The following is a 27,307-nucleotide window of genomic DNA, read 5'->3' as shown; positions in this document are numbered from 1 at the left end:
CACTTAAGCCTTCAAGCTAAAAATGATGATCTTATAATGCAAGTGGGCATTATAGAAGATGACAAATTGTCAGGTTATTTAAAGTGTAAACATATTACAAGATACGCCTGGTACCACAGAGGATGACAATCAAAATCACAAGGCAATCCAGAATTCCTTCCCAATATCTTTCTCATGTAGGCACAGGCCGACATAAATTTCAGCTGTGTGGGAGGCCAACCTATTCAGCAGAAATATGGTTTCCTAAACATGCTAGTTTCCACCCTCTGTCAACCACTAAGCTAAATTTATCAGTAGCACTGTGGTAAGAACTGCAGAACTGCAGAGCTGACCAGAGGGAAATTTGGTCAGATATAGTTATCAAGGTTAATAATAAACATATATTTTTTAAAATAAATTTATGTACTGGTATGTCACACTAATGAATCACATGATGAGCTGATATGAAAATCCATGATTCATGACCACTGGTGATTTAGCTTGATATGTTTCTAATTATACAAAGACTTTTCTTTTCCTTCTACTTCTTGGAACATTAAAAGAGTCAGTTAAAATCCCTTTCTAGTGTAAAATTATAGAAATATTTAAGTCATCCTTCCTGAAATACCAGACATAAAATTATGATTCCCAAACCTCAAGAATCTGGATTTGATTAAACATTTTATTAACATACTGGAATTTAAAATGCACAAATGTAAAATGAATTCACAGTTATAATTATCGATCTCTTTCTCCACCAACAGAAATGACAGAAGACTATATGTTATTATGTTTTACTTTTGTATGGATTCCATTTTTAATATAAAGTTATTTTCTGAACATAATTGTTTTAATAAAAGAGTTATTCTATGAAGGATTATTCATTCATATTGCAAAAACTACAGTATCATGACATACTTTCAAATTTTAGAAAAAATCTTCAGGCAAAGAGTTACAATCAATATTGATCCTGGTTTATGTTTATGTTTTCAAGGAACTACATAATTTCTCCATGTCTTCTGATGTTACACCATAGAGAGGATTTGAAAAAGAAGTAGCCTTCACATCTTCATTAAACAGATACTAAAATAAAAAAGATAGAATGAAATTTAAAATCCAAGTCATTCAATTCATTTGTTAAAATGCACATATGAATGGCTGTAGATTTATGATAGAAGTAATATATGATGATAAGTTCAAAGAAAACTATAAAATCAACAAACTTTTTTAGACAAAACTTTCAGTTGATAAAAATTAGCATAGCTCCACTGAAAAAACTGTCTGCCACATATACCTGATCAAGTAATTTAACCTTCTTCTGCATCTGTTTCCAATTTTTTTTCTGTCTCCTAAGCCCTTGCTCTAATAGACATATACTATAATTTTAGGAGAATCTATGTACAATAGTGTAGTTGCAGTGGCTCACTAATTTTGGTAAATGGTATTGTAATTTAAATAACTGGTTCTAATATTCTTGAACGAGGAATGTATGAAAAAAGAGATATTATGAACCCTTTGGGTAAGGATTTCAGTTGTTCTAAAAATTTTATTTAGCATCTGCCTGTAGTGGAACACGTTGAACTACTGTGTGGTGTAAAAGCAGCTATGATAAGCAAAATTATTAAAATTGCTATTATGAGGTCCTTGCCAACCAAGACAACCCTGGTCATCTTTCTCAGATTTCCAGAGTTGCTAACATTACGAGTAACAATACACAATTGACTTAACTGACATTTTTCCCTTTCCTCTGAAGATGAATTTCATTTACTAGCCCAACATATAACCTAGAAATGTGTTATTACATACCTCATGCCATGGTGAAACACTGATTTGAACAGCGGGTGAGGCAGCATACCCAGAAGACTATAAAAAGAAAAAAACTGCTTCAGAATATTTTTAGTGAGCTGCAAATAATATTCTGAAAATATTTTTCAGTGTTGCTGCCTGAATAACACATTCTTTGGATTCAAAATTATGCAGCAATACTATAGACAAGAGTGTAGCAGTGCTAAGCCCACATGGTTTTGGTGTTCAGAAAGGTCCAGGAGAATTGTTCTTTCTTTATGAAACTCAGAGACTCCCACAAGTGCCTAACTTGTGGTTATTCAGCTGGAGATAAGAGCTTTTGCTCATGTTTTGTCATATCTTTTGATTGGTGATACACCATTCAGATTTAAGTCTCATCAGACTTGGAGAAAATTCATAACTCCTGTTTTCCTTTCAAAAAGAAAAATTAGTGTAAGCAAATAGAGGACAATTTGGTACAGAACAGGACTTCAATCACAATGCCTGGGGCTATCTTCCATGGAAATGTCTCTCCTGATGCTATGCTTCTGTTTTTCAACTTGCTATTAAATGAAGCCTGTCAGGAATCTATTTTAACTAAAATAAAAATGTCTTGATAAATTGGACATGATTGTGATGGGAATGTTTCCAACTTGGAGCTCTCACAAACTCCAACCTATAAGTGAATTCATTTGATCTAATGTCTAAAATCAGGTGTAAGGACCCTTTTATAGAAAGTAAATGGCATGTCATAGTTAATCCTATTCAAAGCCACAGTGGAATCTTATATTATTGACTGTGCAAAGGACTAGGAAGTTTTATTTTCTATTTTAAACCAAGCCTAGTTCTTTCAATGCTAATAGGAGTAGTATCAAAACTAGGGCAGGAAGAATATTTTAAATATTTTTTTTTCTGCTTTTTACTCCAGGGTGCTTTGTCTATTTTATTTTTAATTATAAACAAAAATATAAACAAAATTATTGCAGATATCTGCATTTTAAGTGAATCATATTTCTCTTGTTAAATGTAAACACATAAATTTTAGATGTTATAATTTGGTAATTAAATCTTACCTTGAAATCTTTTGCTGCAATATGTTCACTTTTAGATATATATTTTATTTAAAAACTTCTTTGTTACTCTAGCAGTCTTTTAATTATGATCAACAAAATACATTAGGCAAATGTGTGACCAGGTGTTTGTTCAGTGTCAACATGAATTTTACAGTGATGGGAGTTGTGATGCACATTTAAGGTACTGGGAAGTATTATAAACTGTTTTATTATAGTGAGCGTGTAAAGACAGCTTGGATGTCAAATCATGCATTTTGTGGTTTTATTGTTGTTGGTGTGTTACTGTTGTTGGGTGTTTGCTTTGTTGGGTGGGGTTTTTTGTTTTGTTGTTGTTTGTTTGTTTGTTGTTTTTTCCAAATCAAAAGGAGACAAGTCCCAGTGAGCTTTTTCTTATCTGTGTGTGGCTAAATATTTAATCCAAAACTCTTTTTTTTTTCTCTCTGAATCAACAGCCCACAGTCATAAAAGTCATAAATATTGAGATGCTTTCAAAACTGAGCCGATTTCAAATCTTCCTACATTTTAAAAATGCAGTGAGAGCTGCGTTAGTTTTTAATTCTCACTTCTTTTATTAAATAACATTCACTGAAGTATTACACTGTTTGTTTCAATGGAAAACTATTTGAGGACTACAAACTCATACTTTTCTGAATGTATAGAAGCAGTTATTGCTACTTACCTTTACTTTCTCAGATGAACTAAGGTCTTTGTACAATGGATTGGCAAATGACACATTTACAGTTTCCTGTACTTTCCTTGAAAAGTCAAGCAAAAAAAAAAGGAAAAACACCCACCATATCACACAGATTGTCAAAGAACTGAACAGTTTCAAGTTGAAAAGACTTGAATAAAAAATAATACATGGCTAAATAAATTTCCGACTGAGCTCTACTGAAATTGATGAAATTAAACCAATATTCTGTATAAGTAATGTCTAGGTTAAAATAATAATTTTGCATTTGTAGCTGCTTAAAATGTTGCTACTTAATAGCATAGAGCTATTAAGTATTCGTAAAATGCAGATACAGTGTTATATATTAAACAAAACATGATTTTACCTTAAAAGATCACGTTCCTTCTGTGTTTTGCAACTATCACACAAACAATTCATTAATTGACATGATCTTAGGATCCAAGTTCAAAACACATTAGTTATTTAATTGTTATAAGAACTCTGATTTTCCAATTAATTAGGAAAGGACTTGCATTTTGGGTCAAAATCATCAGTATTAGTTTTAAATCTATAGAAGCAACCCATAACTTTTACTGAAAAGCCAGAAGTAAAGAATCACTGAAGGTATTGAAATGCAAAGGTTTCATGCATTAACACAATGCCTTAAGCAATTTATAATAGATGAATAGGACAAATTTTGCTAATTATGGGTCTCCTCTAGAAGTTTAAAGATGTGCTTTCCTGATAAAGGTCTTCACATATTCCATTTTCTTTGGAAGCACTTATAACCTGTGCAGTTAATCCCATTAATTCTTCAAAAGCAGAATGAGGATGGAGCTTTCTGCCTACACCTAAATATTTTTCTCTTATAGATGACTGATTGCTAGTATTCCACAATTCTTGAAATCACAGAATCATTTAGGTTGGAAAAGACCTCTCAAACCACTGAGTCTAACCTTTTACTGATCCCTACCTTGTCAAATTGACCATGGCACTATGTCCAGTCCTTTCTACCTCCAGGGATGGTGACTCCACCACCCCCATGGGCAGTCCATTCCAATGCTTAATAATCCTTTCTGTGGAGAAATTCTTCCTGGTGTCCAACCTGAACCTTCCCTGGCACAGCTTGAGGTTGTGTCCTCTCATCCTGTCACTAGTTGCCTGGGAGAAGAGATGGACTCCCACCATGTTCCACCCTCCTGTCAGGTAGTTGTAGAGAGTGGTAAGGTCTCTCCTCAGCCTCCTTTTCTGCAAGCTAAAGAACCCCAGCTCCCTCAGCTGCTCCTCGTAGGACTTAAACTACAGACCCTTCACCACCTTTGTTGTCCTATTCTCTGGACTCACTCCAGCACCTCAGTGTCTTTCTTGTAGTGAAAGGTGTGAAACATCAAAAGTGTTCCAAGACTATATAAAAAACAACAGCTGTATTAGTTAAAATTACTGAAGAATGAAGCTGAAGCTAATCTTTGCTTTTGAAGAGATGTTTTTAGTTTTTGTTGATTTTTTCCACAGTTTTTAGGAATAAGAGGGTATGCAAACCCATGCGTACATAGAAAGCTGTGTTTGTACAGTATTCTAATACAAAAATTTTCCTAAAGCTTCCCATCAGTCTCAGTGATGGAGAAATGGATTTTCTTGTATTAAAAAGTCCTATTCCAAAGCTGCTCCTACAGGTGGTTGAAGCAGTGTCTTCCTAGAAGCTGATAGACAGGCTCTGGGTTACTGAGGGGAAAAGGGTAGTCACAGAAGCACAGTCGATGAAGGTGTTGGGGAAGGGAAGCTGTTCCTCAGCGAGAACCACAGAGGACACACACTGCATGATTTCTTTTGCAAATAACTAAAACCAGAATGGCAGCTTAGGAGGAAGGCACAAGTAGGATACATATTTATATGACCTTATGAGTTAAATCAGCACAAGAAACTAAGTCTGGGTTTTACACTAAACCAGAAACATCTCTATAATATTTTTCACAAGATTCTCAGAAAGTAATTGCTTCTAATGCCAGTCTCATAATTTATTTTGATTGCCTGCAATGTGGAGAGCTGAATATTTGAACCTGTTGATTTTTTCATTTTATCTTAAAGATCATGATATCATGATTTATTACAGTTTAGTTAGTTTAGTGAAGCTATAATATATTAGATTACTTATATGCACCTTAAGTATATATTTGCACCCTAATCCTTCTGCATAAAGTCCAGAAAATATGTACAGAATTTATTTTTTACTCTAAAATGAAAACATGAGGCCAGAAGCAAACTCAGATGAGAAGTTTTCAAGAAGTTTGGTTCTTCTTCTAAACTAGTGCCCAAAGGGCCAGATTTTCATGCCTTAATTTTTGTGTCTGATTTAGACATCACAGACCAACTGATCTAAAAGCGTGATGTGGAATTAAGCACATCAGTTCTGCTTACAGTCAGTGGAGATATTTCCAAAAGGCAATCCAAGTCACAAAATTCTCAATGGAAACATCCTTTACTGTGCCAGTAGCAAATGGTGAGGATAGGTCTGATTCTCTTTCATCCCCACTCCCCCATGAAACTTAAGTAATTCATGCAAGGCCTATATAAAGCTTATTTTGGACAAGAACATGTTGAGTGCTTAGGTCTGTCTTGAGGGCAGGAGGATGCTGAACATGGATCTCCAGCTTTCTCTGCAAAGAGTATAACTAACCAGAAAAACACTGTGCCAAACTGTGGGCACCAAAAAGAGTGCTGTCGGACTTCTTAAACAGTATGTTTGTGGTTGCTGTGTTTAGTGCTGAAACTGGTCCCGTGTGTGTGTGTGAGGTTTTCTCTAGCATGAAAACTTGAGTCTTGCTCAGGCTGCCCAGTAGATTTCAGGTGTTTCTCCACTTTAGATCTGAATCATGAAAGAGCATATGTATTGGTCACCTAATCATAGGAAAAATGGGAATTTTATGGCCCAAAATATGGACAGTGCTTGAATTTATGCACCCCAAACTTAGGTGGAGAATGAGCCTTCTTAAGTTCTCTCCTGTTCTTAGAAATGTTTTTGCCAAAGCAGGGCTTTCAAAGTCACCTTGAATGTACTACCTTATATGTAACTTTTATGCTACACGTATATATACAACATATATATGCACATAGATGTACATATATCAATGTATTTATACAAACACATGTATGGTTACCCCCATTTGTGAATGTAGCAAATGATTCTTTCTAAGGGATACCAATAATTATCCTTAAAAATTCTGAAATATTTTCAAATTACTCAAAAGATCTCAAAGAATATACAAGAAAAAATATAATCCCATGTTTACACAAGTACTGTAATCCATCAGTTGGATGAGGTACTAACTGCCTGAATCACAGAACCACAGAATATGCTGAGTTGGAAGGGACCCACAAGAATCATTGAGTCCAACTCCTGGCCCTGCCCAGGATCATCCCCAAGAGTCACACCATGTGCTTTAGAGTATCATCCAAACGCTCCTTGAAATTTGTTGGGCTTGGCATTGTGACCATGTCCCTGGGGAGCCTGTTTCAGTGCCAAAACACTCTCTGGGGGAAGAACCTTCTCCTAATATACAACCTAAACCTCCCCTGAAACAACTCCAGGCCATTCCTCAGAAGGAAGTTGTAACTGCAATGAGGTGTCCCCTTAGTCTCCTCTTCTCCAGGCTGAACAGATCAAGTGACCTCAACCACTCCTCCCGCGGCTTCCCATCAAGGTCCTTCAGCATCTTTCTTGCCCTCCTTTGGACACTCTCTAATAGCTAATATCTTCCTTATATCACAGTGACTAAAACATCTCACAATATTCAAGGTGAGGCTGCACCAGTGCAGAGCTGAGCGAGACAATTCCCTCCCTTGATCAGCTGGTGATGCTTTTTCTGATGCCCCTGAGGTAGTGGTTGGCCCTCCTGGCTGCCAGGGCACTGCTGATTCATATTCGACTTACCATGGACCAGGACCCTGAGGTCCCTTTCCATGACACTGCTTTCCAGCATCTCATTCCCCAGTCTGTCTGAACATCTGGGATTGCCCCATTCCAGGTGTAGAATCCAGTACTTTCCCTTGTTGAACTTCATAATTTGTCATGGTCTCTCTGGGGGGCCTCCCTACCTTTGGGGGAGTCAACAGCTCCTCCCAGTTTTATGTCGCCTGCAAACTTGCTTAGTATCTCTTCCAGTCCTGTGTCCAAGTAATTTATGAAGATATTGAAGAACACAGGGCCCAAGATGGAGCCCTGCAGAACTCCACTGGTGCCAGGTCAGCAGTCTGATGTTACCCCATTCACTATAACCGTCTGTGCTTGACCCGTGAGCCAGTTGCCCACCCAGCACATGATGTGTTTATCCAGCTCTATGCTGGACATTTTGTCCAGGAGGATACTGTGAGAGACAGTATCGAAAGCTTTACTGAAGAAGTCTGTGCTAGGGAACTGAGATGACATATTCTCACTGCTTTACATGTTGTGTATACATCTCTAGAATTAAACACAACACCGTAGAACTTTAGCTAACCAGAATATGAAGCTCCCTGATTAGAGAAAAGCAATGGTATGTCCTCTACTGTACTCTGTCACCAATACAGATACTGCTGAGGAAGGCCTAAAAGTGCAGTACTAGTCAGTGGGCTGGCTGTTGCCATCTGATCATCAGTTTTTAACTTCTTGATTGGACACTTTAACTAAATGCATTGTAGTGGCTTGAGTTAAGCTCTTTCCTGCAATGCTTGCTGTTATTTGACCAAAGTGAAACATTGACCTGGCAGAAAACGATAGCTTTTTACTACAGTAAAGAGCAATATGCCCATCTCCCTTGTGGTGGGGAGAAAGTTTTATACATGTTACCACCGTACTCACTGCTTGAAAACTTACAGTCCAGAATAACTGATCAATGGGAAATGTTTATAAATCTCATTTGTGAGGAAAACTCATAAATTGTAAGTTCAGAAGACTCTAACAAGTAGGGAATAACTAGGGTTAAAAATGACAAGCACAGAACAGTTTAAGAAAAAAAAAAAAGATGTGGGTAAGGCAGCTCAGAGCAAACTGGGTTTTCTAACATAACCACAAATACCACAAAAGGAAAGGAAAGGTTTAATCATCTTGAGATGAGGTAACATAGGTCATAGCTTTACTAAGCTCATCTATATTCTTTAGTAGCAAAAACTACTGCCTTGTCATAGGTTTCTCCACTACGACTTCACAGAGACAGGAAGAAGTTGTATGATCTACAAAAAAATACCTGCCCACTATGTTACTGCTGAGTAACATAGTGCTTTGTAATGGAAAATTAAAGTTTCTAGATTTCATTTGTTTGGATGCAATAGGTCATAATTTTGTACTTTTCAATGTACCTTTCAAAGAAAAATTAAATCTTTTGTACAGGACACAATTTTGTAGGAAATATAGTACCTGAAGAATGCTTATCATCTGGACCATGACAACAATGACAAAATCCTAGTGGACCAAAGATTCAATTACAATTAAGCTACTAATTAAAATAATTCCTTTAAAGAATTCTTTATAGCTATTCTAAAGCTTCAGTTCTAAACAGAAACTAACCTCAAGACCTCAATTTCCAAAGTATTTACAAAATATTTTCAATTAAATTTATGTTTGCAGAAGTAGGTTATATTTTGCACATCCCACAGAAGAAACAGGAGGTATGATGCAAGGAGAGAAGACTTTCCGAAAGCTGGATGTGGAATCATCTACAAGTCACTGGGACATTTGATTAGGCTGTATGCATGCTGTCTTTCTTTCCAAGGTCTATACTTTGTACTTTTTGAGTCCCTTTAGGAAATTTAATTTTTTAATTTTTTTTTAAATCATGCCTTTGCATCTTTCATCTGAGTGGTCTTGTTGGCTGCAGACTGAGATTAACTCTGCTTCAGCTTGCTACTTCTTGTTTCTTTGCCATCCTTCTTATGTGTAGTGGTCATGAGATGTACATTTCAGAAAAACTGAAGACTTCTGATGATAATACTGGGTATCATCCTTCAGAACAAAAGAATAAATGGATTTGGATAGCAGCATTAGACTAATACACCAACTCTCAAACAACAGTTATGGCTGATGCTTCCAAATTTTGCTTTTCTTTTTCCCATAAACCTGCACATTTTTCTCCCATTTTACAAGAACAGTATCTGTCTCTGTTCCAGTTCACAGGCTGAAAATGATTTAATAAATGTCATTATACTGTCATTCTGTTTAACACTTTGGGATATAGGAACAGAGGCATTGCCAGCAATGACCTCTGGCAGCCCTTCAGATCCACTTGGAGAGCCTTGCCTGGAATACACTGCCCATTCCTCCACACCAGACCTCCAGAAGGGTAACGTCTAATCGCAGAAAGTCTGGCAGCAGAAACTGGGAATCATCGTAATTATAAGTAAACCTTAACTATGGAGAAAGGCAAAAAGCACTGAGCTTGTTTAGCCTGAAGAAAGCAGCCTGTAAGGAGGCATAACAATTGTCTTCAAGAGCAGAAAAAGCTTTTTCAAAGGAGGAAGGGAATGATCTGTTATTGTCCGTGGTGAATAAGAATGAACTTAAATTGTAAACAGACATATAAGGATTTGGAAAATAACTTTTTAATAGTAAACGTCTTTCTACCCAAGGTACCAAGATTGCCTTGAGGATGCCATCAAATTCATGTTACTAGAGGTCTTTACATGAAAATTTAGGAGGGATACCATTGAGTCTCTGTTATGTGGCAGAATGAAAAATGGATTCTGTGGGTCCTTTTTCCCCCTGATCTATAATTTTAGAATACTTTCTCAGAGCACCTCCATTTTTCACTCTGTTGCCTGTGTGGCAAAATACATTACTGATATGCTTTGGAAAATTTAATGTACTGTGCTTGTTAAGATTGACAGGACTGATAATAGCTGTGGTACATTAGCCTTGCAACTGATGGCACAGATCAAGAATAGGAAAGAAACAAACTGAAAGGATCCAGGGGCAATGACTTCTTTGGAGGCAAATGCAAAAAAGCATAGCTTTGCTGGGCAGAAAGTCACTTACTTTTCATATTCTCACTTTTTAAAGTAAAATGAAGCATGTGAAGGAATCTGCAATAAAGTGGAAGCTAAAATGAAGTTTGCTTCCATGTGGTCAATAAGGACAGATGCCACTGATGGAGTGGAGTAACCGGCAGCCTTCCCTTCTGGACTAGGAAATCATCTCTGCAGCGCAAACTGGAATGTGAGAAATTTGTAAGCTTCCCCAGCTTGAAGTTTCTATACAAAAGTTTCACATATCCCCAGCTGGGAACTGGGAAGTATCTTGCATATCTGAATGCCATCATGGTAATGAAGTACACTGTTGCCAAGCCATGTAGCCGGCCACTTTTGTCCATTAGGAAATAAACTTACATGATGACTTCCAGTAAATCCTATTCAGTCAATGGAGCATTTAAAGCCTGCAGATCAGAAATTAAATACTTGCAAAGGAAGCAGAAGGAGAGAGCAAAGGAAAAGTGGGGCATCCTTTCTGAGTTGAAAGGAAGAGTTAAGACACTATTAGTCTTTCCAGTTGGAAAAAAGAAAAAAAAAGGAAGGACAAATGTAACTCTTAGGTTCTTACCACTGTTATTGACAACTTCTCAGCCAGCAGCTGTCTAAGGGGTCCCAGCCTGGACATACTGCCTGTTATCTGGCTTTCTGGTGAAAAAAATTAGTCCTATTGGACTCTGAAACTTCTTCTCTAGCTCTTGTGCACATTCCTGTGCTATTTCCATAGAGGCATAGATGGACCTGCACTCCATTTCAAGATGTCCTGGGAGCTAGCACCTGCAACTGCTAATGTGCCTCTGAAGAACCATCTGCCAATACCTGCATGTTCTATATCAGTGGTTCTATACCAGTAAGGCAAGGAGATACTAATGGAAATTATCTAAAAATAGCTAGCAAAAGAACTTATCAAAAGGCAGTAAATATGGCCTCAAGTGTGTGAAAGCTTCCTTAGAGTGACTATACTGCCCAATGACTTTTAGAAAACAATGTGATCCAGGAGGGCTAAAAGCAGACACAGGCCTTTGAAGAGAAAATTAATTGCAGGAATATATCATTTATGTGTCAGTTAAATTCCTCCCTTTCATCAAATCCCTTAAAAAAAATGAGGAGTAAAATCTCATGCCTCTGTGTGGTGCTGTCACATTGTACATTTTACAGACTTATGCAAATACAAGTCCCTTCTTATTATAAAGGCTTATCTTAAAAATCCAAACTTCTGTATGGTAACATTGGCTGCATTTTGACTAGTCAGTTCTGACTACTGATCAAGCACTTAAAGAATAATTTGCCTTAATTCACTACTATGTTTCCAGCTGTGATTTTTATATACCAAATCATGGTAGGCACTAGATAGTTGAAGAAGGAGAGACAGATTGTCTGAATGAACTTATCTTCTCAAATTCAAAGTTTCAGATTTCATTGTTTTTGCAATTTCATAATTTCAATCAAATTGCCATTGATTAGCTAGATTATTTCTTAGCAAGATGCCTATAAAATGCATTTTAACTTACATGTTAAGTCAACTGTGATTAAAAACAATGAAAATTATAAATTTTTGTTCTGTACCATGGGCAAAATGATTTGGCAATCTCAGTTCATAATAGATAAAACTTGTAATCACAAAAATTTCCATCAACATAACTGATCTTTTTGGCAATTCCAGTGAAAACAATCGAGACTTGAATGAGCTTTGTTGCATAAGCTTGTCTAACCCTCTGTTTCACAGCTCTGGTTCTCTGCATATGAGGGCTGTGATATTTTCTTAGCACCATAGTAAGAAGATCCTCATTCACCCCTGTTTTAACACCTAGTAGGTGATTTAACACCTAATAGGTGTTTTAATAGCTAATAGGACATTCACATGTTTGACATCATATTGCAACAGGGTACAAAAAGACTGGGTTTTTTTTAGCATATATATCTTTTCCAAGAAAGGAAAAAATATTCTTTGAATACAGATATGTGGGTAGAAGAGATATGAATGGCAGTGCAGTAACCTTTAAGCAGACATTTATGAAAGGAAAAGGTAGAAGGGAGCATTGAGAGTACAGGAGAGGTAGCATAAGGAACAACAATACTTTTTTAATTAGAACACCATCAAACATGTTTTGGGAAATTATTTGTTTCCAAAGGTACTAATTAAAACTACAAAAAAAAAAAAATCTAGCAGCTCTTACAATAAAACTAATCTTGCACTTCTGAGATGTCTTTCCCTATGTGTGCCTTAGCAGGCTGTATTACTGTGAATGAATGAAGTCTTGAAGCCCCTACAAAATCAGATAAGAAAATGTTATTCCCGCTTACAGAAGAGGAAGGAGATGTAAAGAAAGCAGGTAAAGCTATGCACTCAATTAACAGTAGCACAACTGATATAGGCTCCCGCTTCAACATTTTTCTTCTGTGTCCATAGACAGCTCTACTTGTCAGGGAAGCATGCAGGGACAGGAGGCATGTCAGCAGCAATAATGTCAGGACAGGAGTCTACATGGATTAGTGGATAGTTTGGGAGATAACAGCATCCCCAAAGAGAGAAAAGTCTATAGAAGAGAACAAGTTTAAAGGAAAAGAGACAGCTTTGAAGATGAATTCTGGAGAAGAAAATGAAGGGTGAGGAAAATCTAACAACATGAAAATAGACAGCGCACTGCACAACAGAAACTGCTGAAAGGGAGGAAGGGGTAGTGGTAGGTACTTGCCAACAGAGAAGGATCTAGTAGAATAAGTTACGAGATGGGCAGAGATGCAACACAGGTGTAAGAGGAAAATAAGAAACAGAATAAAAAAATCTTACATTAGGGAGGAGAGAGAAAGCAGAGATTATCAGAGGGATGACAGGAAAGACTAGGAAATATATCTGTGAAATAGTGAATTGTCAGTGTAAGGCATATCCTGAAAAACCTCTGAACTCTGAATTTTATAGTTTAAGAATACTCATACAATGTTACAATCAAAACATTCTAAGCAGTCAAGCCATTCCTCATTGTTTCCAGGATGAGGTCCACTAAGGTCAGCTTTTGTTGCAAAGCTAGTTTTTCTGCTTAGTGTTGCACATGAAGACAAACAGACTGCAGGGAGATTTAAAAGTTGAAACCAATGAGTCTGGGCAGCTAGCCATTGCTTTGTGCCACATTTGTGTCTGCTTTACGCAAAATAAAAGTTTCACTTACGTTTCTGGCACTTTCTTCTTCGAAAGAAAATACAAGGCAGCAGCTGTAATTTTAATCAAGAAGAAACCAATACCAAACCCAATCCAAATATCTGCAAAATTAGAGCAAAGACAGAAAAAAGTAAAACAAAACACTCAAAGAATGAGTTGAAAAATATTTCTTTCTTTTTACAGACCCACCATTTTGTAGGAGAGTTGGAGGCTGAAGAGGCTTAGCACTTATGTGGCAACGGTTTCCTTCCCATTCTTTTCCACATCTGTGAATAAAACAAGAATTTTTGAAAAAGGGAGAAGCAAGAACGATTAGCAGGGATGAGCACACAGGAAATGCAAACCTTTTAATACTTTTACCAGGGAGACTAAAGCTTATCCAGGAATCACAAAGAGCAGGACCCAGTCAATATAATGGAATGTAAGTGGTAAATACACAAAACAAACTTAGGAGAGAGAAAAATAAAATAAAACTAAGTTCAAAGCTTAGAATTGGCTTCCTTGTCCATATTATCACTGTATTGTTTTCTCATAAAAGAAATCTGACTAATTTCCCTGTATCCCTCCATGTGAAAGTTAAATGAATTTCTGAGTTGAGGAACTGGGACCCTAATGTAGAGAAACACAAACAATTAGAGATGAAAAAGATGTGATTTCCTGCCTCCTCACCTAATCTGTCTCTCTTTTGTTTTACTATTTTCTTGCAAAAATTATATCTTTCTAACAAATGCCCCTTCAAAACCAAAACGTTACATTTGAGCTAACAACTGCAGCCAGGTAAAATTATTCTAAAATTACTGTTTGGTAAAATCCAGTCTTAATTTGAAGTGACCAAATACAAGAAATCTTACACAAGCATTACTGTTTTAATTTGTTGCTTAGTGGTTAATCACAGTCACAAAACCTCCCCCAAAACAAAACAAAACAAACAAACAAACAAACAAAACACAAAAACCAACCAAACAAAAAAAAAAACCACCAAAAATCAAAAAAACCCCTGTATAATTTGTCACTTTAATTTATCTAGATTTAGCTCTTGTCTACTTGCTGTTATTGTGGCCTTCATCAGAATGAAGGGACCTCGGGCACCTAGGCCAGGTTGGCTGCCTTTGCTGAGACACGTGCAGTTTGAGTCTCAAAATGGCTGAAGGCACGTATTTTTGCAAACCCTAAATGACAACTAATGTAAAGGCTTACCAATTTTTATAAAGTAATTTCCATTTTGAAATTGTGGTTTCCTCTCCTTAAATGTGTAATACAAAATCTCACATACACGCTATTAAATGTTTATGTTAAGGCTATTTTATTTGAACATGTGAGAGGGAACTTCATGTTTTTTGCCATGGTTTAGCACATGGTATTGCCTTTGTGCCTTACCCTAGCAGTTACACAGTGAGTTAACTAGGCCCTCCAGAGGGAGAGTGTATTCCATTATCTCATTTTCCCAGAAAATGACTTTGAGTGGTAGATGTAGGGAGATGAAGGTTTGGATGATAGGAGCAACAAGAATCTGTCTGTAGCCTCAGTGACATCTAGAAGAATCCAGAAAGGATCAGGGCATGTTAGAAAGCAGATCTGTATCCCATTTTCAGATTTGACAGGAAGAAGGTGACTTCACTAGAGATCAAAAGAGACTGATGTGGAATTTGTTGCAACTCAGTACTCCATTGAAAAACTGTAGGCAGAGACCATGCCAGAGGGGAAGCACCAGCCCTACTCGAACACAGTGGACAGAGAGAGATTTATTAACCCATTTTACAAAGGTGAGTTTTCTCTGGTTAAAGGGTTACCTTGTTCAAGGTAGGTAATTGATAAAACTAATGAAGCCTAGCTTTAGAAACTGGAGCCAGTAGCATATTCTGACATGCCAATTTTAAATAAAAATGGCGTAATTTCAGCTGACAGCTCTAGCTGAGCTGGAGACCCACTTTATTCAGTGACAGAAAATACCTGGTCTGTTCAGCCCTCCTTCTTCTTCAGCATACTACAAAAAAAATCATGTAATTCATAAGCTACTTTTTATGCAGACTGATGATTTTATACAAATGTCAAATTGCATCTGGGTTCCTACCACGCTCTGTGGAGCCATGTAGAAACATTGCAGTCTGATGGTAATCACCCATCAAAATAATTTTCTGATTGCTCTCGATTGTACAATTTCTTTTCTCCCCGTTTGCCAGATTTTCTCTTGAGCCAGATATGCTTTTAATCCAAATTGCCCTCTTTCTTTTCACTGCAGAACTTGCTTGACTGTAAAGAAAGAATAAGAAAACAGATTTGCAGCTGCGCACAAGAACTACTCAGACATGGCAAGAGAGGTGCCATCTGCTGCCCTGGATCCACTAGGGCACAGTTCGCCTCAGAACTCTCACAAAGCAGGTGTGTATACTGGTAAGAGTATAGGAAAGTTCTATTACCCAGAAGTACCTTATGTTTCCATTTATTGATGGAATATTTCCACATATTCATGCTGTCTTTGAATTATGGATAAAAAATTTAGGCAGCTTTTAGTCATATGGGCAACTGCTTTATCTTCCTAAGCATGCATGCATAGAGGTTTTATAATCAACTACTAACCACCTAAGGCTGGCCATTTATTTCCTTCCAAATCTCTGAATATGAACAGTATTTGTTTATCTTACATGACACACACCACTTAGGAATCTGATGTCAGATTATCAACGTGCAATTTTGGCCAGTGAAACGATTTTCCACTGTGTCCACGTAGGTCACTGTTATTGATTAAAAAAAAAAAAAGGATAGAAAATGAGTTAAGGTAAAACAAAGATAGTATCTCTGAAACTTGGTAAGTTGTTAGGACAAATTAAAAAAAAAATAGATGGGAAAGATACTGAAGATGGGAAAGCATGAAGCATGGGGACTATCTATAGGGAGAGGGAGGAGGCAAGGAAAAAAACATGATGATAGTTAAGACAACATAGCTAATCCTCAAAGACCAGGATGGATAAGAAGTGTTAAACAACAAAAAGCTTGAAGAGTGAGTATATTAACTGGTTAAAAACTCCTTCATGTATCTCCACACATTAATTTATTTGTTAATTTCTAACTTCGACAGGGAATCTTAGCAATCATTCCTACCACTGAAGTAAAATGTAAGACTATCAGAAAAATTTATTTTATAATTTGGAGGTTCCTTCAAATCTTTGTAAGGTTTGATTGTTCATTACTAAGAAAATTCCATCTTCTCAAGTTAAAAATAAAAGACTTGAGAAAGTAAGAGTTACAGCTAGTTGAGAAGACTGCAACTTTCACTGAGGTTCCAAGAATAAAGGGAAAATTGTTCATTAATATCCTTGGCATAGTAGTGGTGGAGAAATTACTCTCTAAATTGAGAGGAGAGAATAGAATTGAGATTTGTAATGGTATTAATATTTACCAATAACTTACACTGGAGAAGAAGAGAATAGTTCTAGACCATGAATGTAAACAAAATATAAATAATTCTTACCAAACTAATCCAGTTATTTCACTCCATTGGAAAGCAGAGGGGTATTTTCAAAACAAGGATAGGATATTGGAGGTTTTGATAAGAAATCCAGAAAATTGAGACTATTTTACAGGTTTGAAAATGTTATACCACTATATATTTTTTTATATTTAACAAAATCCAGAAACCATTGCAGGCTATAACCAACGAATCAAACTATTTTAGAAGCTATGCAAAACTTATACAACAAAACACGGAACCTTTTGTCCTTAAGGAATGAGGTACATGTACCCCCTTCTCTGAGTCTGATTATTCACAGCCTTCTGCCTGTGCAGTGCTTTGCAGCTGTGTGAGGTAGTGTTGAAATGATCTTCTCATCCAGTGACATTTCCTGTAGACTTCACACTCTGTCCAATGCCTGTAGGACCAGGCAATTGATAAAAACCCAGAAAAGTCCCTCTTTTCATTAAGGGATAAAATAAAAATACTGGGAAAAAAGGTGGTAAAGGCAAGCATGGTGTTGGTTTATAGTGATTATATGTATTTTATATATATTATATATATGGTGATGGAAGATATTTCCCTAGATGTTTGTACTGAGGACACAGAATACCTATTCCTGTGCTTTTGCAGTCATAATAATATGATCTCAACTCTCAGACTTTGTTCTTTGCCTGTTACTGCAAAACTGTATGTGAATAACAGTAATAATACCAGGCAACTTTATAGGAAAGGAAGTCAAACTTCACCTTTCTACTGCACAGTCCTTGATACATGTAATCCTGACGTGAACTTTAATTACTCTAACAGCTCCAGGTAGGTCAGAGCAGCCTGCATATGCACCCAAGAGATGGTTCACTTGAAGTACAGCTAATGGAGAAAAACACTCTTAACTACCCGCTCACTGCTATGCATGGACTGTACTTCCAGTGTTCTACTTTCAGCTGGGAGGCAGGTAAGTTGCTTCTTCAAAGTCACAATTAGCTTCCTCTCTGATGAGAGCAGCTGGGGATACACAAATGCTGATGTGGTGGAAGGACCTTATGGAGTACAGATCAACCATATCTTCTGGGCTATGTGTTAAATCTTCATTAGCAGGGTAATGGGAACTTTGAAGAGCTTGCTTAATAATCCTCTTCTGCTACTTTATTTTTAAGACAGACAATTCTGAAAAAGCTCTGAATTTATCTCTTGAGCCATGAAGCTGAAATTCCACATTATTTATGTACAATTAATTTCCTTGGACTAATGACATCTTGACTAATTAGCACCACCACATTTTACATGAGTCTTAAGCTTATCTGAAATGCAGACATAGCCACTGTGATCCATTTAGACAGGAAACTCCTCATAGTTAAAACAGGAGGAGGAACAGAGAAAGACAGATGAAATAGCACTTGAATACTTCCATCTCAGTGCACATCCTAATCTATCCTGCCTGACAAAATGTCTTGTGCTATTAGCAAGTTCTTATGGTAAAGTCACCCTGGAAGGGAGAATGTTAACCCCTCAAATTTGCTTCTAGGATTTCCAACTCATTATTCCCTAATATACGTACGGGTAATACAGAGGAATGAACTTAGCGTTGCCCATGTTGCTGCATCCTGTGCCTGCGGTTATGGCTCATCTCACTCAGAACGAAAAATAAAAACCAGACAAGGTGTCTGTTGTTTTTCGATGTTCAGTCAGGGCAGGTTTAATTTACAAGGACGTGCTTGGCTGACACACAGCTTCGTTTCAGGATGTCAAAGCATATCTGCTTTTCTTATTTTAATCTGAAAAATTTTTTATATAGAAAACTTAATATGTTATGTCTTGCGTATATTCAGAATGACCAAAAGTTAGTCAGCCAAATATTTAGTGTACATGATATTAATAGTATGTAGATTAAGGCAGTAATATGTGGATGATCGTAGTTATACATTCCTATGAGCATGAATGTACACTTTGCAACATCCTTTAGAGACTGTACTTATGAAACAACCACAATACACTGAGCCAGTATCTTCTGTGTGAACTCAGATTTGCCATTGCTATGTTTCTAATACATTTGCTGTGTTTATAATACATTACATGGGGGTCATTACACATGAATGCTGACATTTTTTGGTAGCAGTGCCATATGTATTGCAGTGCAGGCTGCTCCAGGAATGGTGAGAGAGAACACAGGGAAAAAAACCCCACCAAACCCACAACCTAGTTCCTTGCAGAAAAGAGAGACTTGACATCCATTTGCTATATCAGTGTAGAAATGTCTCTGTGCACAAATCTTTGCAATTGGTATTATACAAAATAAGCTTCACTAGATTCCTGGACAGTATGATGAAAACAGCAACTCTTCATTCCATTTTGGAGAAAGAAGTAACCTCTACTTCAGCAATACATACCTCTTTTTGCACACATACCTCAAAGATCCTCAGATGCTGTAAACTCACAGTAGCACAGAAAGGTAGAGAGGAACGTGTAAGCCAAGAATTCCCCATAATTGGCCATAAAAGAAAGCTAAGTAAACTTCTGAATAGAATTATATGATGTGACTGTGTATGATAACAAGGGTCTGAATTTGAGGATCTAGATATAGCTTCTATTCTGAAAACTGCTAAAATTCATAGCTGGCAAATACAAATGAGTCAACATGAAGGTGAGCAATATGAGACATAAACAAATGCTAAAAGAACTGTAAATAGTCTGAGAAAAGATCTATGCATCCTCATAGATTATTCAAAGAAAGTAATGGCTCACTTTGTATCATAAAAGCATGCAGGATGAATAAGAAGTAAGATAAAAGACATTAGAGATTACAGTGATTAAACTCACATGACAGAGACTGAAAATATCAGATTTAATTTATACAGAAGATGAGCGGGAGCAGATATGCTGAAGGTAAACAAAATGATATATAGTAAATGGAAGAAAAACTGTGTGTTCTATCTTCTAGAACATTCAATCAAACTGAAAGGAAATACATCTTAAATTAATAATAAGGAACTTATTTGTCACATAGTTCTTAACTAACCTGAGGGAGTCCTTGCCATAGCAAGTCTTAGAAGCCAAGAACTTAATGATATGTGTTAGAGAGAATTCCTTAAAACAGTGATTGCGACTCTTTAGAAAAGCAGGTTTAATGTGATACTTGATGACAGTTTGGAAGAAAATTCATGTATTGGCATTATTATCTTTTATATGTAGGTTTTCTTCCATGGTGTGCAGGGAGCTACTCCCAGGTCCGTAGCATGACACACTCTGATTACACACTGCTCTTACAGCCACAATGAGAGGTTCTAATTACAGCCTGAGCTGAATAGGAAAAGATAACTGTTACAAGGAAGGACTTGGTCAGTGTATCTAATTGTTTTTTATATAGATACAAAATGAAATTATGGTGACCAATTTTAAAGGTTTAGAGAGGGACTTCATTTTTCTAATGTTAACACCTGAAAGGGGAGGTATCTAGAGGCAGTTCAGACCAGCTTAAACTGCGGGAAATAAAAGAGACCAACCTCATCTGGGTCTTTTGCCATTATCTGTAACAGTGTCACAATGACTGGTTCAGATTAGATAGGTACATTTAGCTGTTTCACAGCTAGGCAAGAGGAGCAACACCTTCATGCTTGCTGTTAAATGTTGAAAGAGAAAACAAACAGCATCTGGTGTTAGAATAGGAGCACGGGGGTGAGCTTTGTATCAGACAGCTTGTGAATGACATCCTGTTAGGTGCAGGTAAATCATTTATTAAATGGGGAAGGGTAAATGCTTTCTCTAATATCTGTTGTTTTAAATAGAGAGGACTGGAAAATTTCAGAGCAAATGTTTCTTCACTGAAATTAGCTGACACATGAGAAAGTTCGTATTTCACAGAGAATATGAATTTAAATTTTAAAGAAATTCTGTCAGTGTCTGAAACCTGCCTGATTGGCCTGATTTCTTGTCTGGTCCCTACTCTAAACACCTCAGAACAAACTCAGATTTTGATGTTATTTTGCCAAGAATTGCACTGATTTGAAAAACAGGTTACTTTATGGCTTCACTAAAATTCTTCTTGTTTCAGACTGGTGTGTTAATCTTGGACTTGACAGAATTTTTTTCAGGGTATTTAATCCTATCATAAGGAAATGCAGACCTATATGGAAATTATTTTTTGTGTCATTTGCTTTTGTGCCTTGACTCTTCAAGGAAATAAGCCCCAGAAGAATTCATTGAAGGTTGGTATGTGATGCCCACTCTATTTTATGGCACAGATTTCAAATATGCAGATACACCAATGAAGCAGAAGTATGTGTTCACAGCAGATGGTCAGACCTGAATTTCATCAATTCAAACAATTATACTCTTTTTTATGCTACCTTGTCCCACCTTCTTAAATAATAGTTTTTTGATAACAGATTTTTCATGACTATATCACTGAGTTAAAATCTCCAGTGGGAGATTTTAGGAGTGAAGCTACTTCTGGCACTGAAGAAAGGATTTGGTGCTAAATTCAACAGTGAAATTACTATTCACTTAGCTAACCATTAAACAAAATAAAAGTCTTAAGAATTCCTCCAGAAAAAAAGAAAGTGATTATTAAAATGAAATTTTCTCTAGGACAAAACCAATATTTCAACCCTGCTTTAAATAAAGGTCAAACCACCAGTAAGCATGTTGTTTAACTGATGCTGACATGAGACATTCACATGACAGAGAAAGAAACAGCTTGAAACAGTGTAGTGGAGATGACAGCTGGAGATGAGAGTCCAAATTAAACTGAGTCCTGAGTTTCTTCCCCCTGCTTTTGAGTCTGGGGTTGTGCTTTGTAGAAAGTGACCCTCGAAATGAATGACCTTCTTCATGAAAAACTCATTTTAAACTTGCATAAACCAGTAAAAATTAGTCATTTTGTGAAGTAGAATCCAAATATGGGATACTGAGAGCACCACGCTGTCTTGAGGGAAGTTTGGTGCAGATACTCCAAGTGATGTGCCCAGCATATAGAGTATTTCAGTAGTGAGAAAAGTGACCGCTCTCCATCTTCTTTTACTCTAAGCAATCTAGGAGATTGAAGTAATACACATTGGCATTTACAATATGAAGTGAACCTGCTCAAGAAATCAGTACAGCAGCACCTAAACTGTTGAAGTGAATTGAAAAAGTTCACTGAAGAGATAGGCCCTAGTTTTAATCAGCTTACAGCAAAGTAGTCTTTCATTCCAGCCTGCCCATCCATCTTGTTTCCCAGTTCTTTTTCTTCCTTTTTTTTTTTTTTTACTTTTTGTCCAATCTTACATGTCTTTCTTTCTCGTGTTTCTCTTCTATTCTTTCTCTCCCTCCCTTTTGCTCTTTGTGGAACATTCAATTGGAGCTGATACTTGATTTGCTCTTGAAGAACACTTCAAGTAAGGGAAGAATATAGAGAGAAGGAGAGCAGGGAGAGAAAGAGACAGAGAACCATAAACCTCTAGGAACCACTTTTTACATGTTTGTGTCTCAAATACAGACCCTAGTTGCAACTTTTAGAGGTCTGAATAAAGATTAGGGAATGACCTGACAGAAAGGCTGACTGTGCTGCTATATTCTGGTAGCAAAATTATTTTGATTTCAGAAGCGACACTGATTCCATACTTAAGTAAAATTAGGAAACAATGCTTACATTATAGAAGAGACCTGTTCATTTCAGAGAAAAAAGCCTTTTTGCCTGAATAACAATTCTCTTAATAGAACAGACAGGGTTATGTATCAGTAGAAAACCTGATAAGAGATCTCAATATATTTACAGTGGCTGTATTTTTCCACAGAGACCATCCTTTTCTTGCTTTGTTTTTGTTAGATTTTGGGTTTTGGTTTTTAGTTGGCTTTTTTTCTTTGTTTTTGTTTTTGGGGGTTTTTTTTGGGGGGGGGAGGATTGGGGGTGTTTTTTGTTTATTGATTCTGTTTCATTCGGTTTTGTTTTTTAATGTTTGCTCTTATTGCTTTTAATCTGTTATACTAACAGCATTACATGCTCATTACTTCATTATCTGCATTATAACTAGTTATGCAAGCAATAATACATATTTATTGCAAAATCAGTTCACAAATCTGCTTTTCATTGCACTTTACCCTATGAATAGCTTTTGTGAGATGAAATAGTTATTTTAAAAGCCTGAGCAATGGATGACCTGTATTAAACTATACATTTGGCACAAATAATAATTAAAAAAAGTGATAAAGTTATTTTCTTTCCTTTCCAGCTGCCCCTTTTCAGCATTGGTTTAGTCTTTTTATCAGTTAAAATGGTCTGCTTTAACCAGAGCCTGCCAACACCAGGCATTGCTCCTGGCAGGTGGATTGTAGTATATATTGGAGATTATAAATCATTTTGTCATTCTCAGACAGTTGTAAAATTATCTGCTTACATGGGAGACAACATCGTACAATAACATCTAATGCTGCTTCTCACTGTTGTACAAGCTAGGTGCACAAGTACAGGCTAAGATCACATCAGCAAAAATATATTCTTTAAAACTTTTTCTTGTATTTTAAATTTGTGTCTATACCAAAAAACCCCACAACACAAAAGCCACAAAACTTTTCTTTTGCTTACCATCCATGTACTAGAGAGACAGTGATTTACACTAGGAATTACACATCACCCAAAAAAGGCTTAAGTTCACCAATGAGTTCTACACATCCCAGTGTGGCCCATACGAAATAATATAGGGATGTTGTCTCTGCATAATATGGAGATATTACAGGCAAATTTCACAGATGCTTGGGGAATTGTCTCTCTAGTTTCTTGCTAACAAGTTAAATTTATGAAGTCTTCAGAGGAATGACCTTTAAACAATTTATGAGAACCTAAGACACTTTAGATGCAATAAAAATAATTTCATCACAACCTTTCTCCCAGCTTCACATTCTGTTACGGTTGTTATGGTTACAGAGTCAAGACTTGAGAATTTAGGAGAAGCTGGAATTAAGGATTCCCATGCAATTTCAATTCAAACCCTCACACATGCCTGTTCAGGCACATATTTAATTGGAAGACCACAAACTCCCCATGCACCTCCCTCCCAAATCTAAAGTTTTAATTCCAGTATTCAGTGCTTAGCATTACAACAAATTAATCTTATATCATACAGCAGAGGTAATTCACTACACCTAATAAAAACACTTCACCTAATAAAAACAAATGAACAAACAACCCCCACCCCAAACAAAGAAACAAACAAACCAGAAAAAACCCTATTCTTATTATGAATAGCTAAATTGTCACTTCTGTTCTCAGTGTTTAAACCTTCAAACTTCAGCACTTAATACCACTCTGTTAGTTGACATGAAGAGAAAATTGAACTCCAAATAAATGCTTGAAACTTTTATTAGGGAGAATAGATAGGTCTAAATCTGGGTTATTTGACTTGCTTTGATAGAAGAGCTTATTTCAACTGTGATACCTGGCACTTTGACAAAGCAAAATCTTTCCCATGATCTTTCATGCATCACATATTGTTAATAACATATGGTGAGCTACAGTTAATGATAGAAAAATTTCTAACAGTATTCCAGCATCCATTCAATAAAGTCTTTTCTTGGTTACAGCCAAGGAATATGCAGTACAGATGAAGAACTGGGAACAATTCCCCTGATGTTAACACTGCTGTACAATGAATCAATGTACATATAAGAATTCCGAGTAGCCTTTATGCTCTTTTACCACGTACCATGAGGCAGAACAAAAGCTTCGTTAACCTGCATTGCTAGTCAACAGCCCTAACAGACAGAGTTAGTATCCAAAAATCTGTGAGATCAAAGAATCCTTGCTATGCTCTGTTTTTCTACTGATGATTTTATGTCAGCAGTTGGGACAAGGTGGCAGGGAGCCATGACAAACATTCGGTATTAATAAGGGACAGATTTACATTTTGTAAAGCCACAGGACTAAGACTTTTATATAAGCTGAAGTCAGCTTTTATATAGCTGAAAAACTGATTTCATTAAACCACTTCTCAGAACCTCAGGACATTGCAATTTTTCATCTATTTGGAATAAAAACTGTAAAATTTTTTTCTGCAGGGTTCCTCGCAGATGATACTTTTTTACTATTCTTGAAACAGTCTGTCACAGAGCTGGTACAATGCCCTGCCTTTATTCTTCAACATCAAATAGCTGAAAATCAAGAGAGGATAACTTAATTTCACAAACATATTCAAATAATTAGAGTAAGAAATGTATCACATTGCTGCATATCAGTCCTTTTTTCACCATATATTAAATTATGACACATATGTTCTCAAATATGACCTGAGTTAGCCAACTCTGAATTGTGCAAAAGGAGACTGAACTTGTTTGCATAGGATAGTTTACTATTTTTTGAATGAGATTAGACATTGATGTTTTCAATTTCTTTTATTAGGTTCTTTTTTTCATCAGAAGGATTTTCTCATAGCCCTTTTTTTGACTTTGTTAATGTTAAAACAAGGATAATCCGAAGTTTATCCTTCTTTTTGTGAGGTACTTGAAGACCTGCTACTTTACAGTTTCCAGTTTTGTCATAAAAAAGTTTTCTTTCTATTTTTTTCTGTCCTTTTTCTCATCTTGGGAAATACTCTAAATTTTAGAGTTCAGTAGTCTACAGTACTTTTTTTCTCTATCCAAAACTTGTAGTATAATTTTTTTGGTTGTGTTGTGATATTAACGAGAACTCACCATCAGAACTGATGCTACATCTCCCAGAAGATATGGTGTGGGTACCAAGTATATGTAGAGAGCTGTGAAAATAGTGAGAGTGCAAGGCTAACTTATTGGCCATTGCTACCATTTTATCACAGGATGTGCAAAGTCTGATTTTCATACTGAAATTTTACAAATCTCAGCCTGTCTCTTTCCAAATATAAATTTCATGTTAATTTTCATCTTTATGTTAAATTCCTTTAAAGAGTGTGATTAGCTTTGGTTAAAGCCCTTAAGTTTTAACCTTGCTGTTTTCCTGAGAAACTACAGATCATCCAGAGGAGAGCTGAGGACAGGAGCAGAGAGACTGCAGATGAAATCAGGCTGGGCAGGACAGGGAGACACTAGGAAGTTGCTACCCTGTGGCTCATTTAGAAAGATTGAGAAACTACTGGAAGGAGAGGGGAGACAGACCATCAGAGACATGGGAATGTTGCTTTGGGATGGAGGGGGAGGAGCAGAGCTTGCAGTCACTCAGGAAAAGTCTGAGATAACTGCAACAAACTGGAAAGTGAGAACACATCTGCGAGGACAAGTAGGCAAGGGGAGAGTTGTGAGTAAATGCTTTTATTTCTACTCTGTTGTCCCTTGTCACACTGAGTTTTCTCAATTTAAATAGTATTCTAATTCAGATTCCAGTAAAAGCTGGATTTTAGTTTAAAAGCCTTTTTGTGTTCAGTCTGGGCACATCCATTTTTAAGATAGAGCGTATTGCAAGTACATCTTACAGGACTAAAAAATAACGTAACAGTATTATCAGGAAAAAAGTGCCAAATTTTCTTTCTTAGCCCGAGTTTGACTTTAGGGTAGGTCATAAAATATTGAGACCTTGTCAGCCACAGAACTACTCAGCTTTTTGGGTCTTCATCTTCTAGGTGTGAAAATATGGTGAAACTTCCAATAAAAATCATTGGCAGCTGTTTCTGCAAGTGTTTTCTCATACACAAGTACATCAGGAGGCATGCAACTACTGGGAAGTGGCAGGGGCCTGAGCCTGCTTCTGCTTGTCTTAAAAGGTGGAAACCAGAGGAAAACATCCTGCATTATGGGCTTTGTCTGTGAGCCAATGTTTGGGACTTAATTTTTTTTAATATTTTTTTTTTATATATAGACATTCTTCAGATACAAATTACAGTACAAGTGATAAGAATTTGTGTTTTCTTTATTCTCTCAATTCAGTCTTTAAGATTTTAATAACTTGAGGTATTAGACTGGATATTGAAATTATTAGCAAATTTAATAAAAAGATATTTTGCTAACAGTGGATTTAATAGTGCCTAGTTTTCTATGTGTTCACTTCTATTCATGCTCTCAATAAAAGCAATTTACTCACGCCCCCATAATTTCTTCCATCTTTAGCCTGTTTCTTTCAGACCTCTACAGTACTCTCAACTTTCTCACATGAATACATACTGCTGGACAAAAGTTAGCATTGTGCCATAAGCATGTTGGCTAATACACGCAGGGCAAAGAGGAGAGATGACTATTGAGTTCCTACTGCCATTTTGCCTTAT

The 27,307-nt window shown here is 36.5% G+C and overlaps 1 protein-coding gene across 1 annotated transcript in view; it reads right to left on the bottom strand.

Annotated features, from left to right (window-relative positions):
* Positions 1-740: 740 nt before the first annotated feature.
* Positions 741-27,307, bottom strand: part of MALRD1 (MAM and LDL receptor class A domain containing 1) — a 238,601-nt gene continuing 212,034 nt past the window's right edge. The window contains exons 36-40 of the mRNA XM_032689585.1: positions 13,850-13,926; positions 13,671-13,761; positions 3,517-3,592; positions 1,786-1,842; positions 741-1,062 (exon numbers count right to left, since the gene is read on the bottom strand). Of these exons, the coding sequence (XP_032545476.1) occupies positions 961-1,062; positions 1,786-1,842; positions 3,517-3,592; positions 13,671-13,761; positions 13,850-13,926 (403 nt within the window). The 3' untranslated portion in view covers positions 741-960. The remainder of the gene's footprint in view (positions 1,063-1,785; positions 1,843-3,516; positions 3,593-13,670; positions 13,762-13,849; positions 13,927-27,307) is intronic.

The sequence above is a fragment of the Chiroxiphia lanceolata genome, chromosome 1 (assembly GCF_009829145.1).
Source record: "Chiroxiphia lanceolata isolate bChiLan1 chromosome 1, bChiLan1.pri, whole genome shotgun sequence".
Classification (NCBI taxonomy): domain Eukaryota; kingdom Metazoa; phylum Chordata; class Aves; order Passeriformes; family Pipridae; genus Chiroxiphia; species Chiroxiphia lanceolata.
Note: the sequence above shows the minus strand (reverse complement) of the source record. Positions and strands in the feature narration are given on the sequence as shown.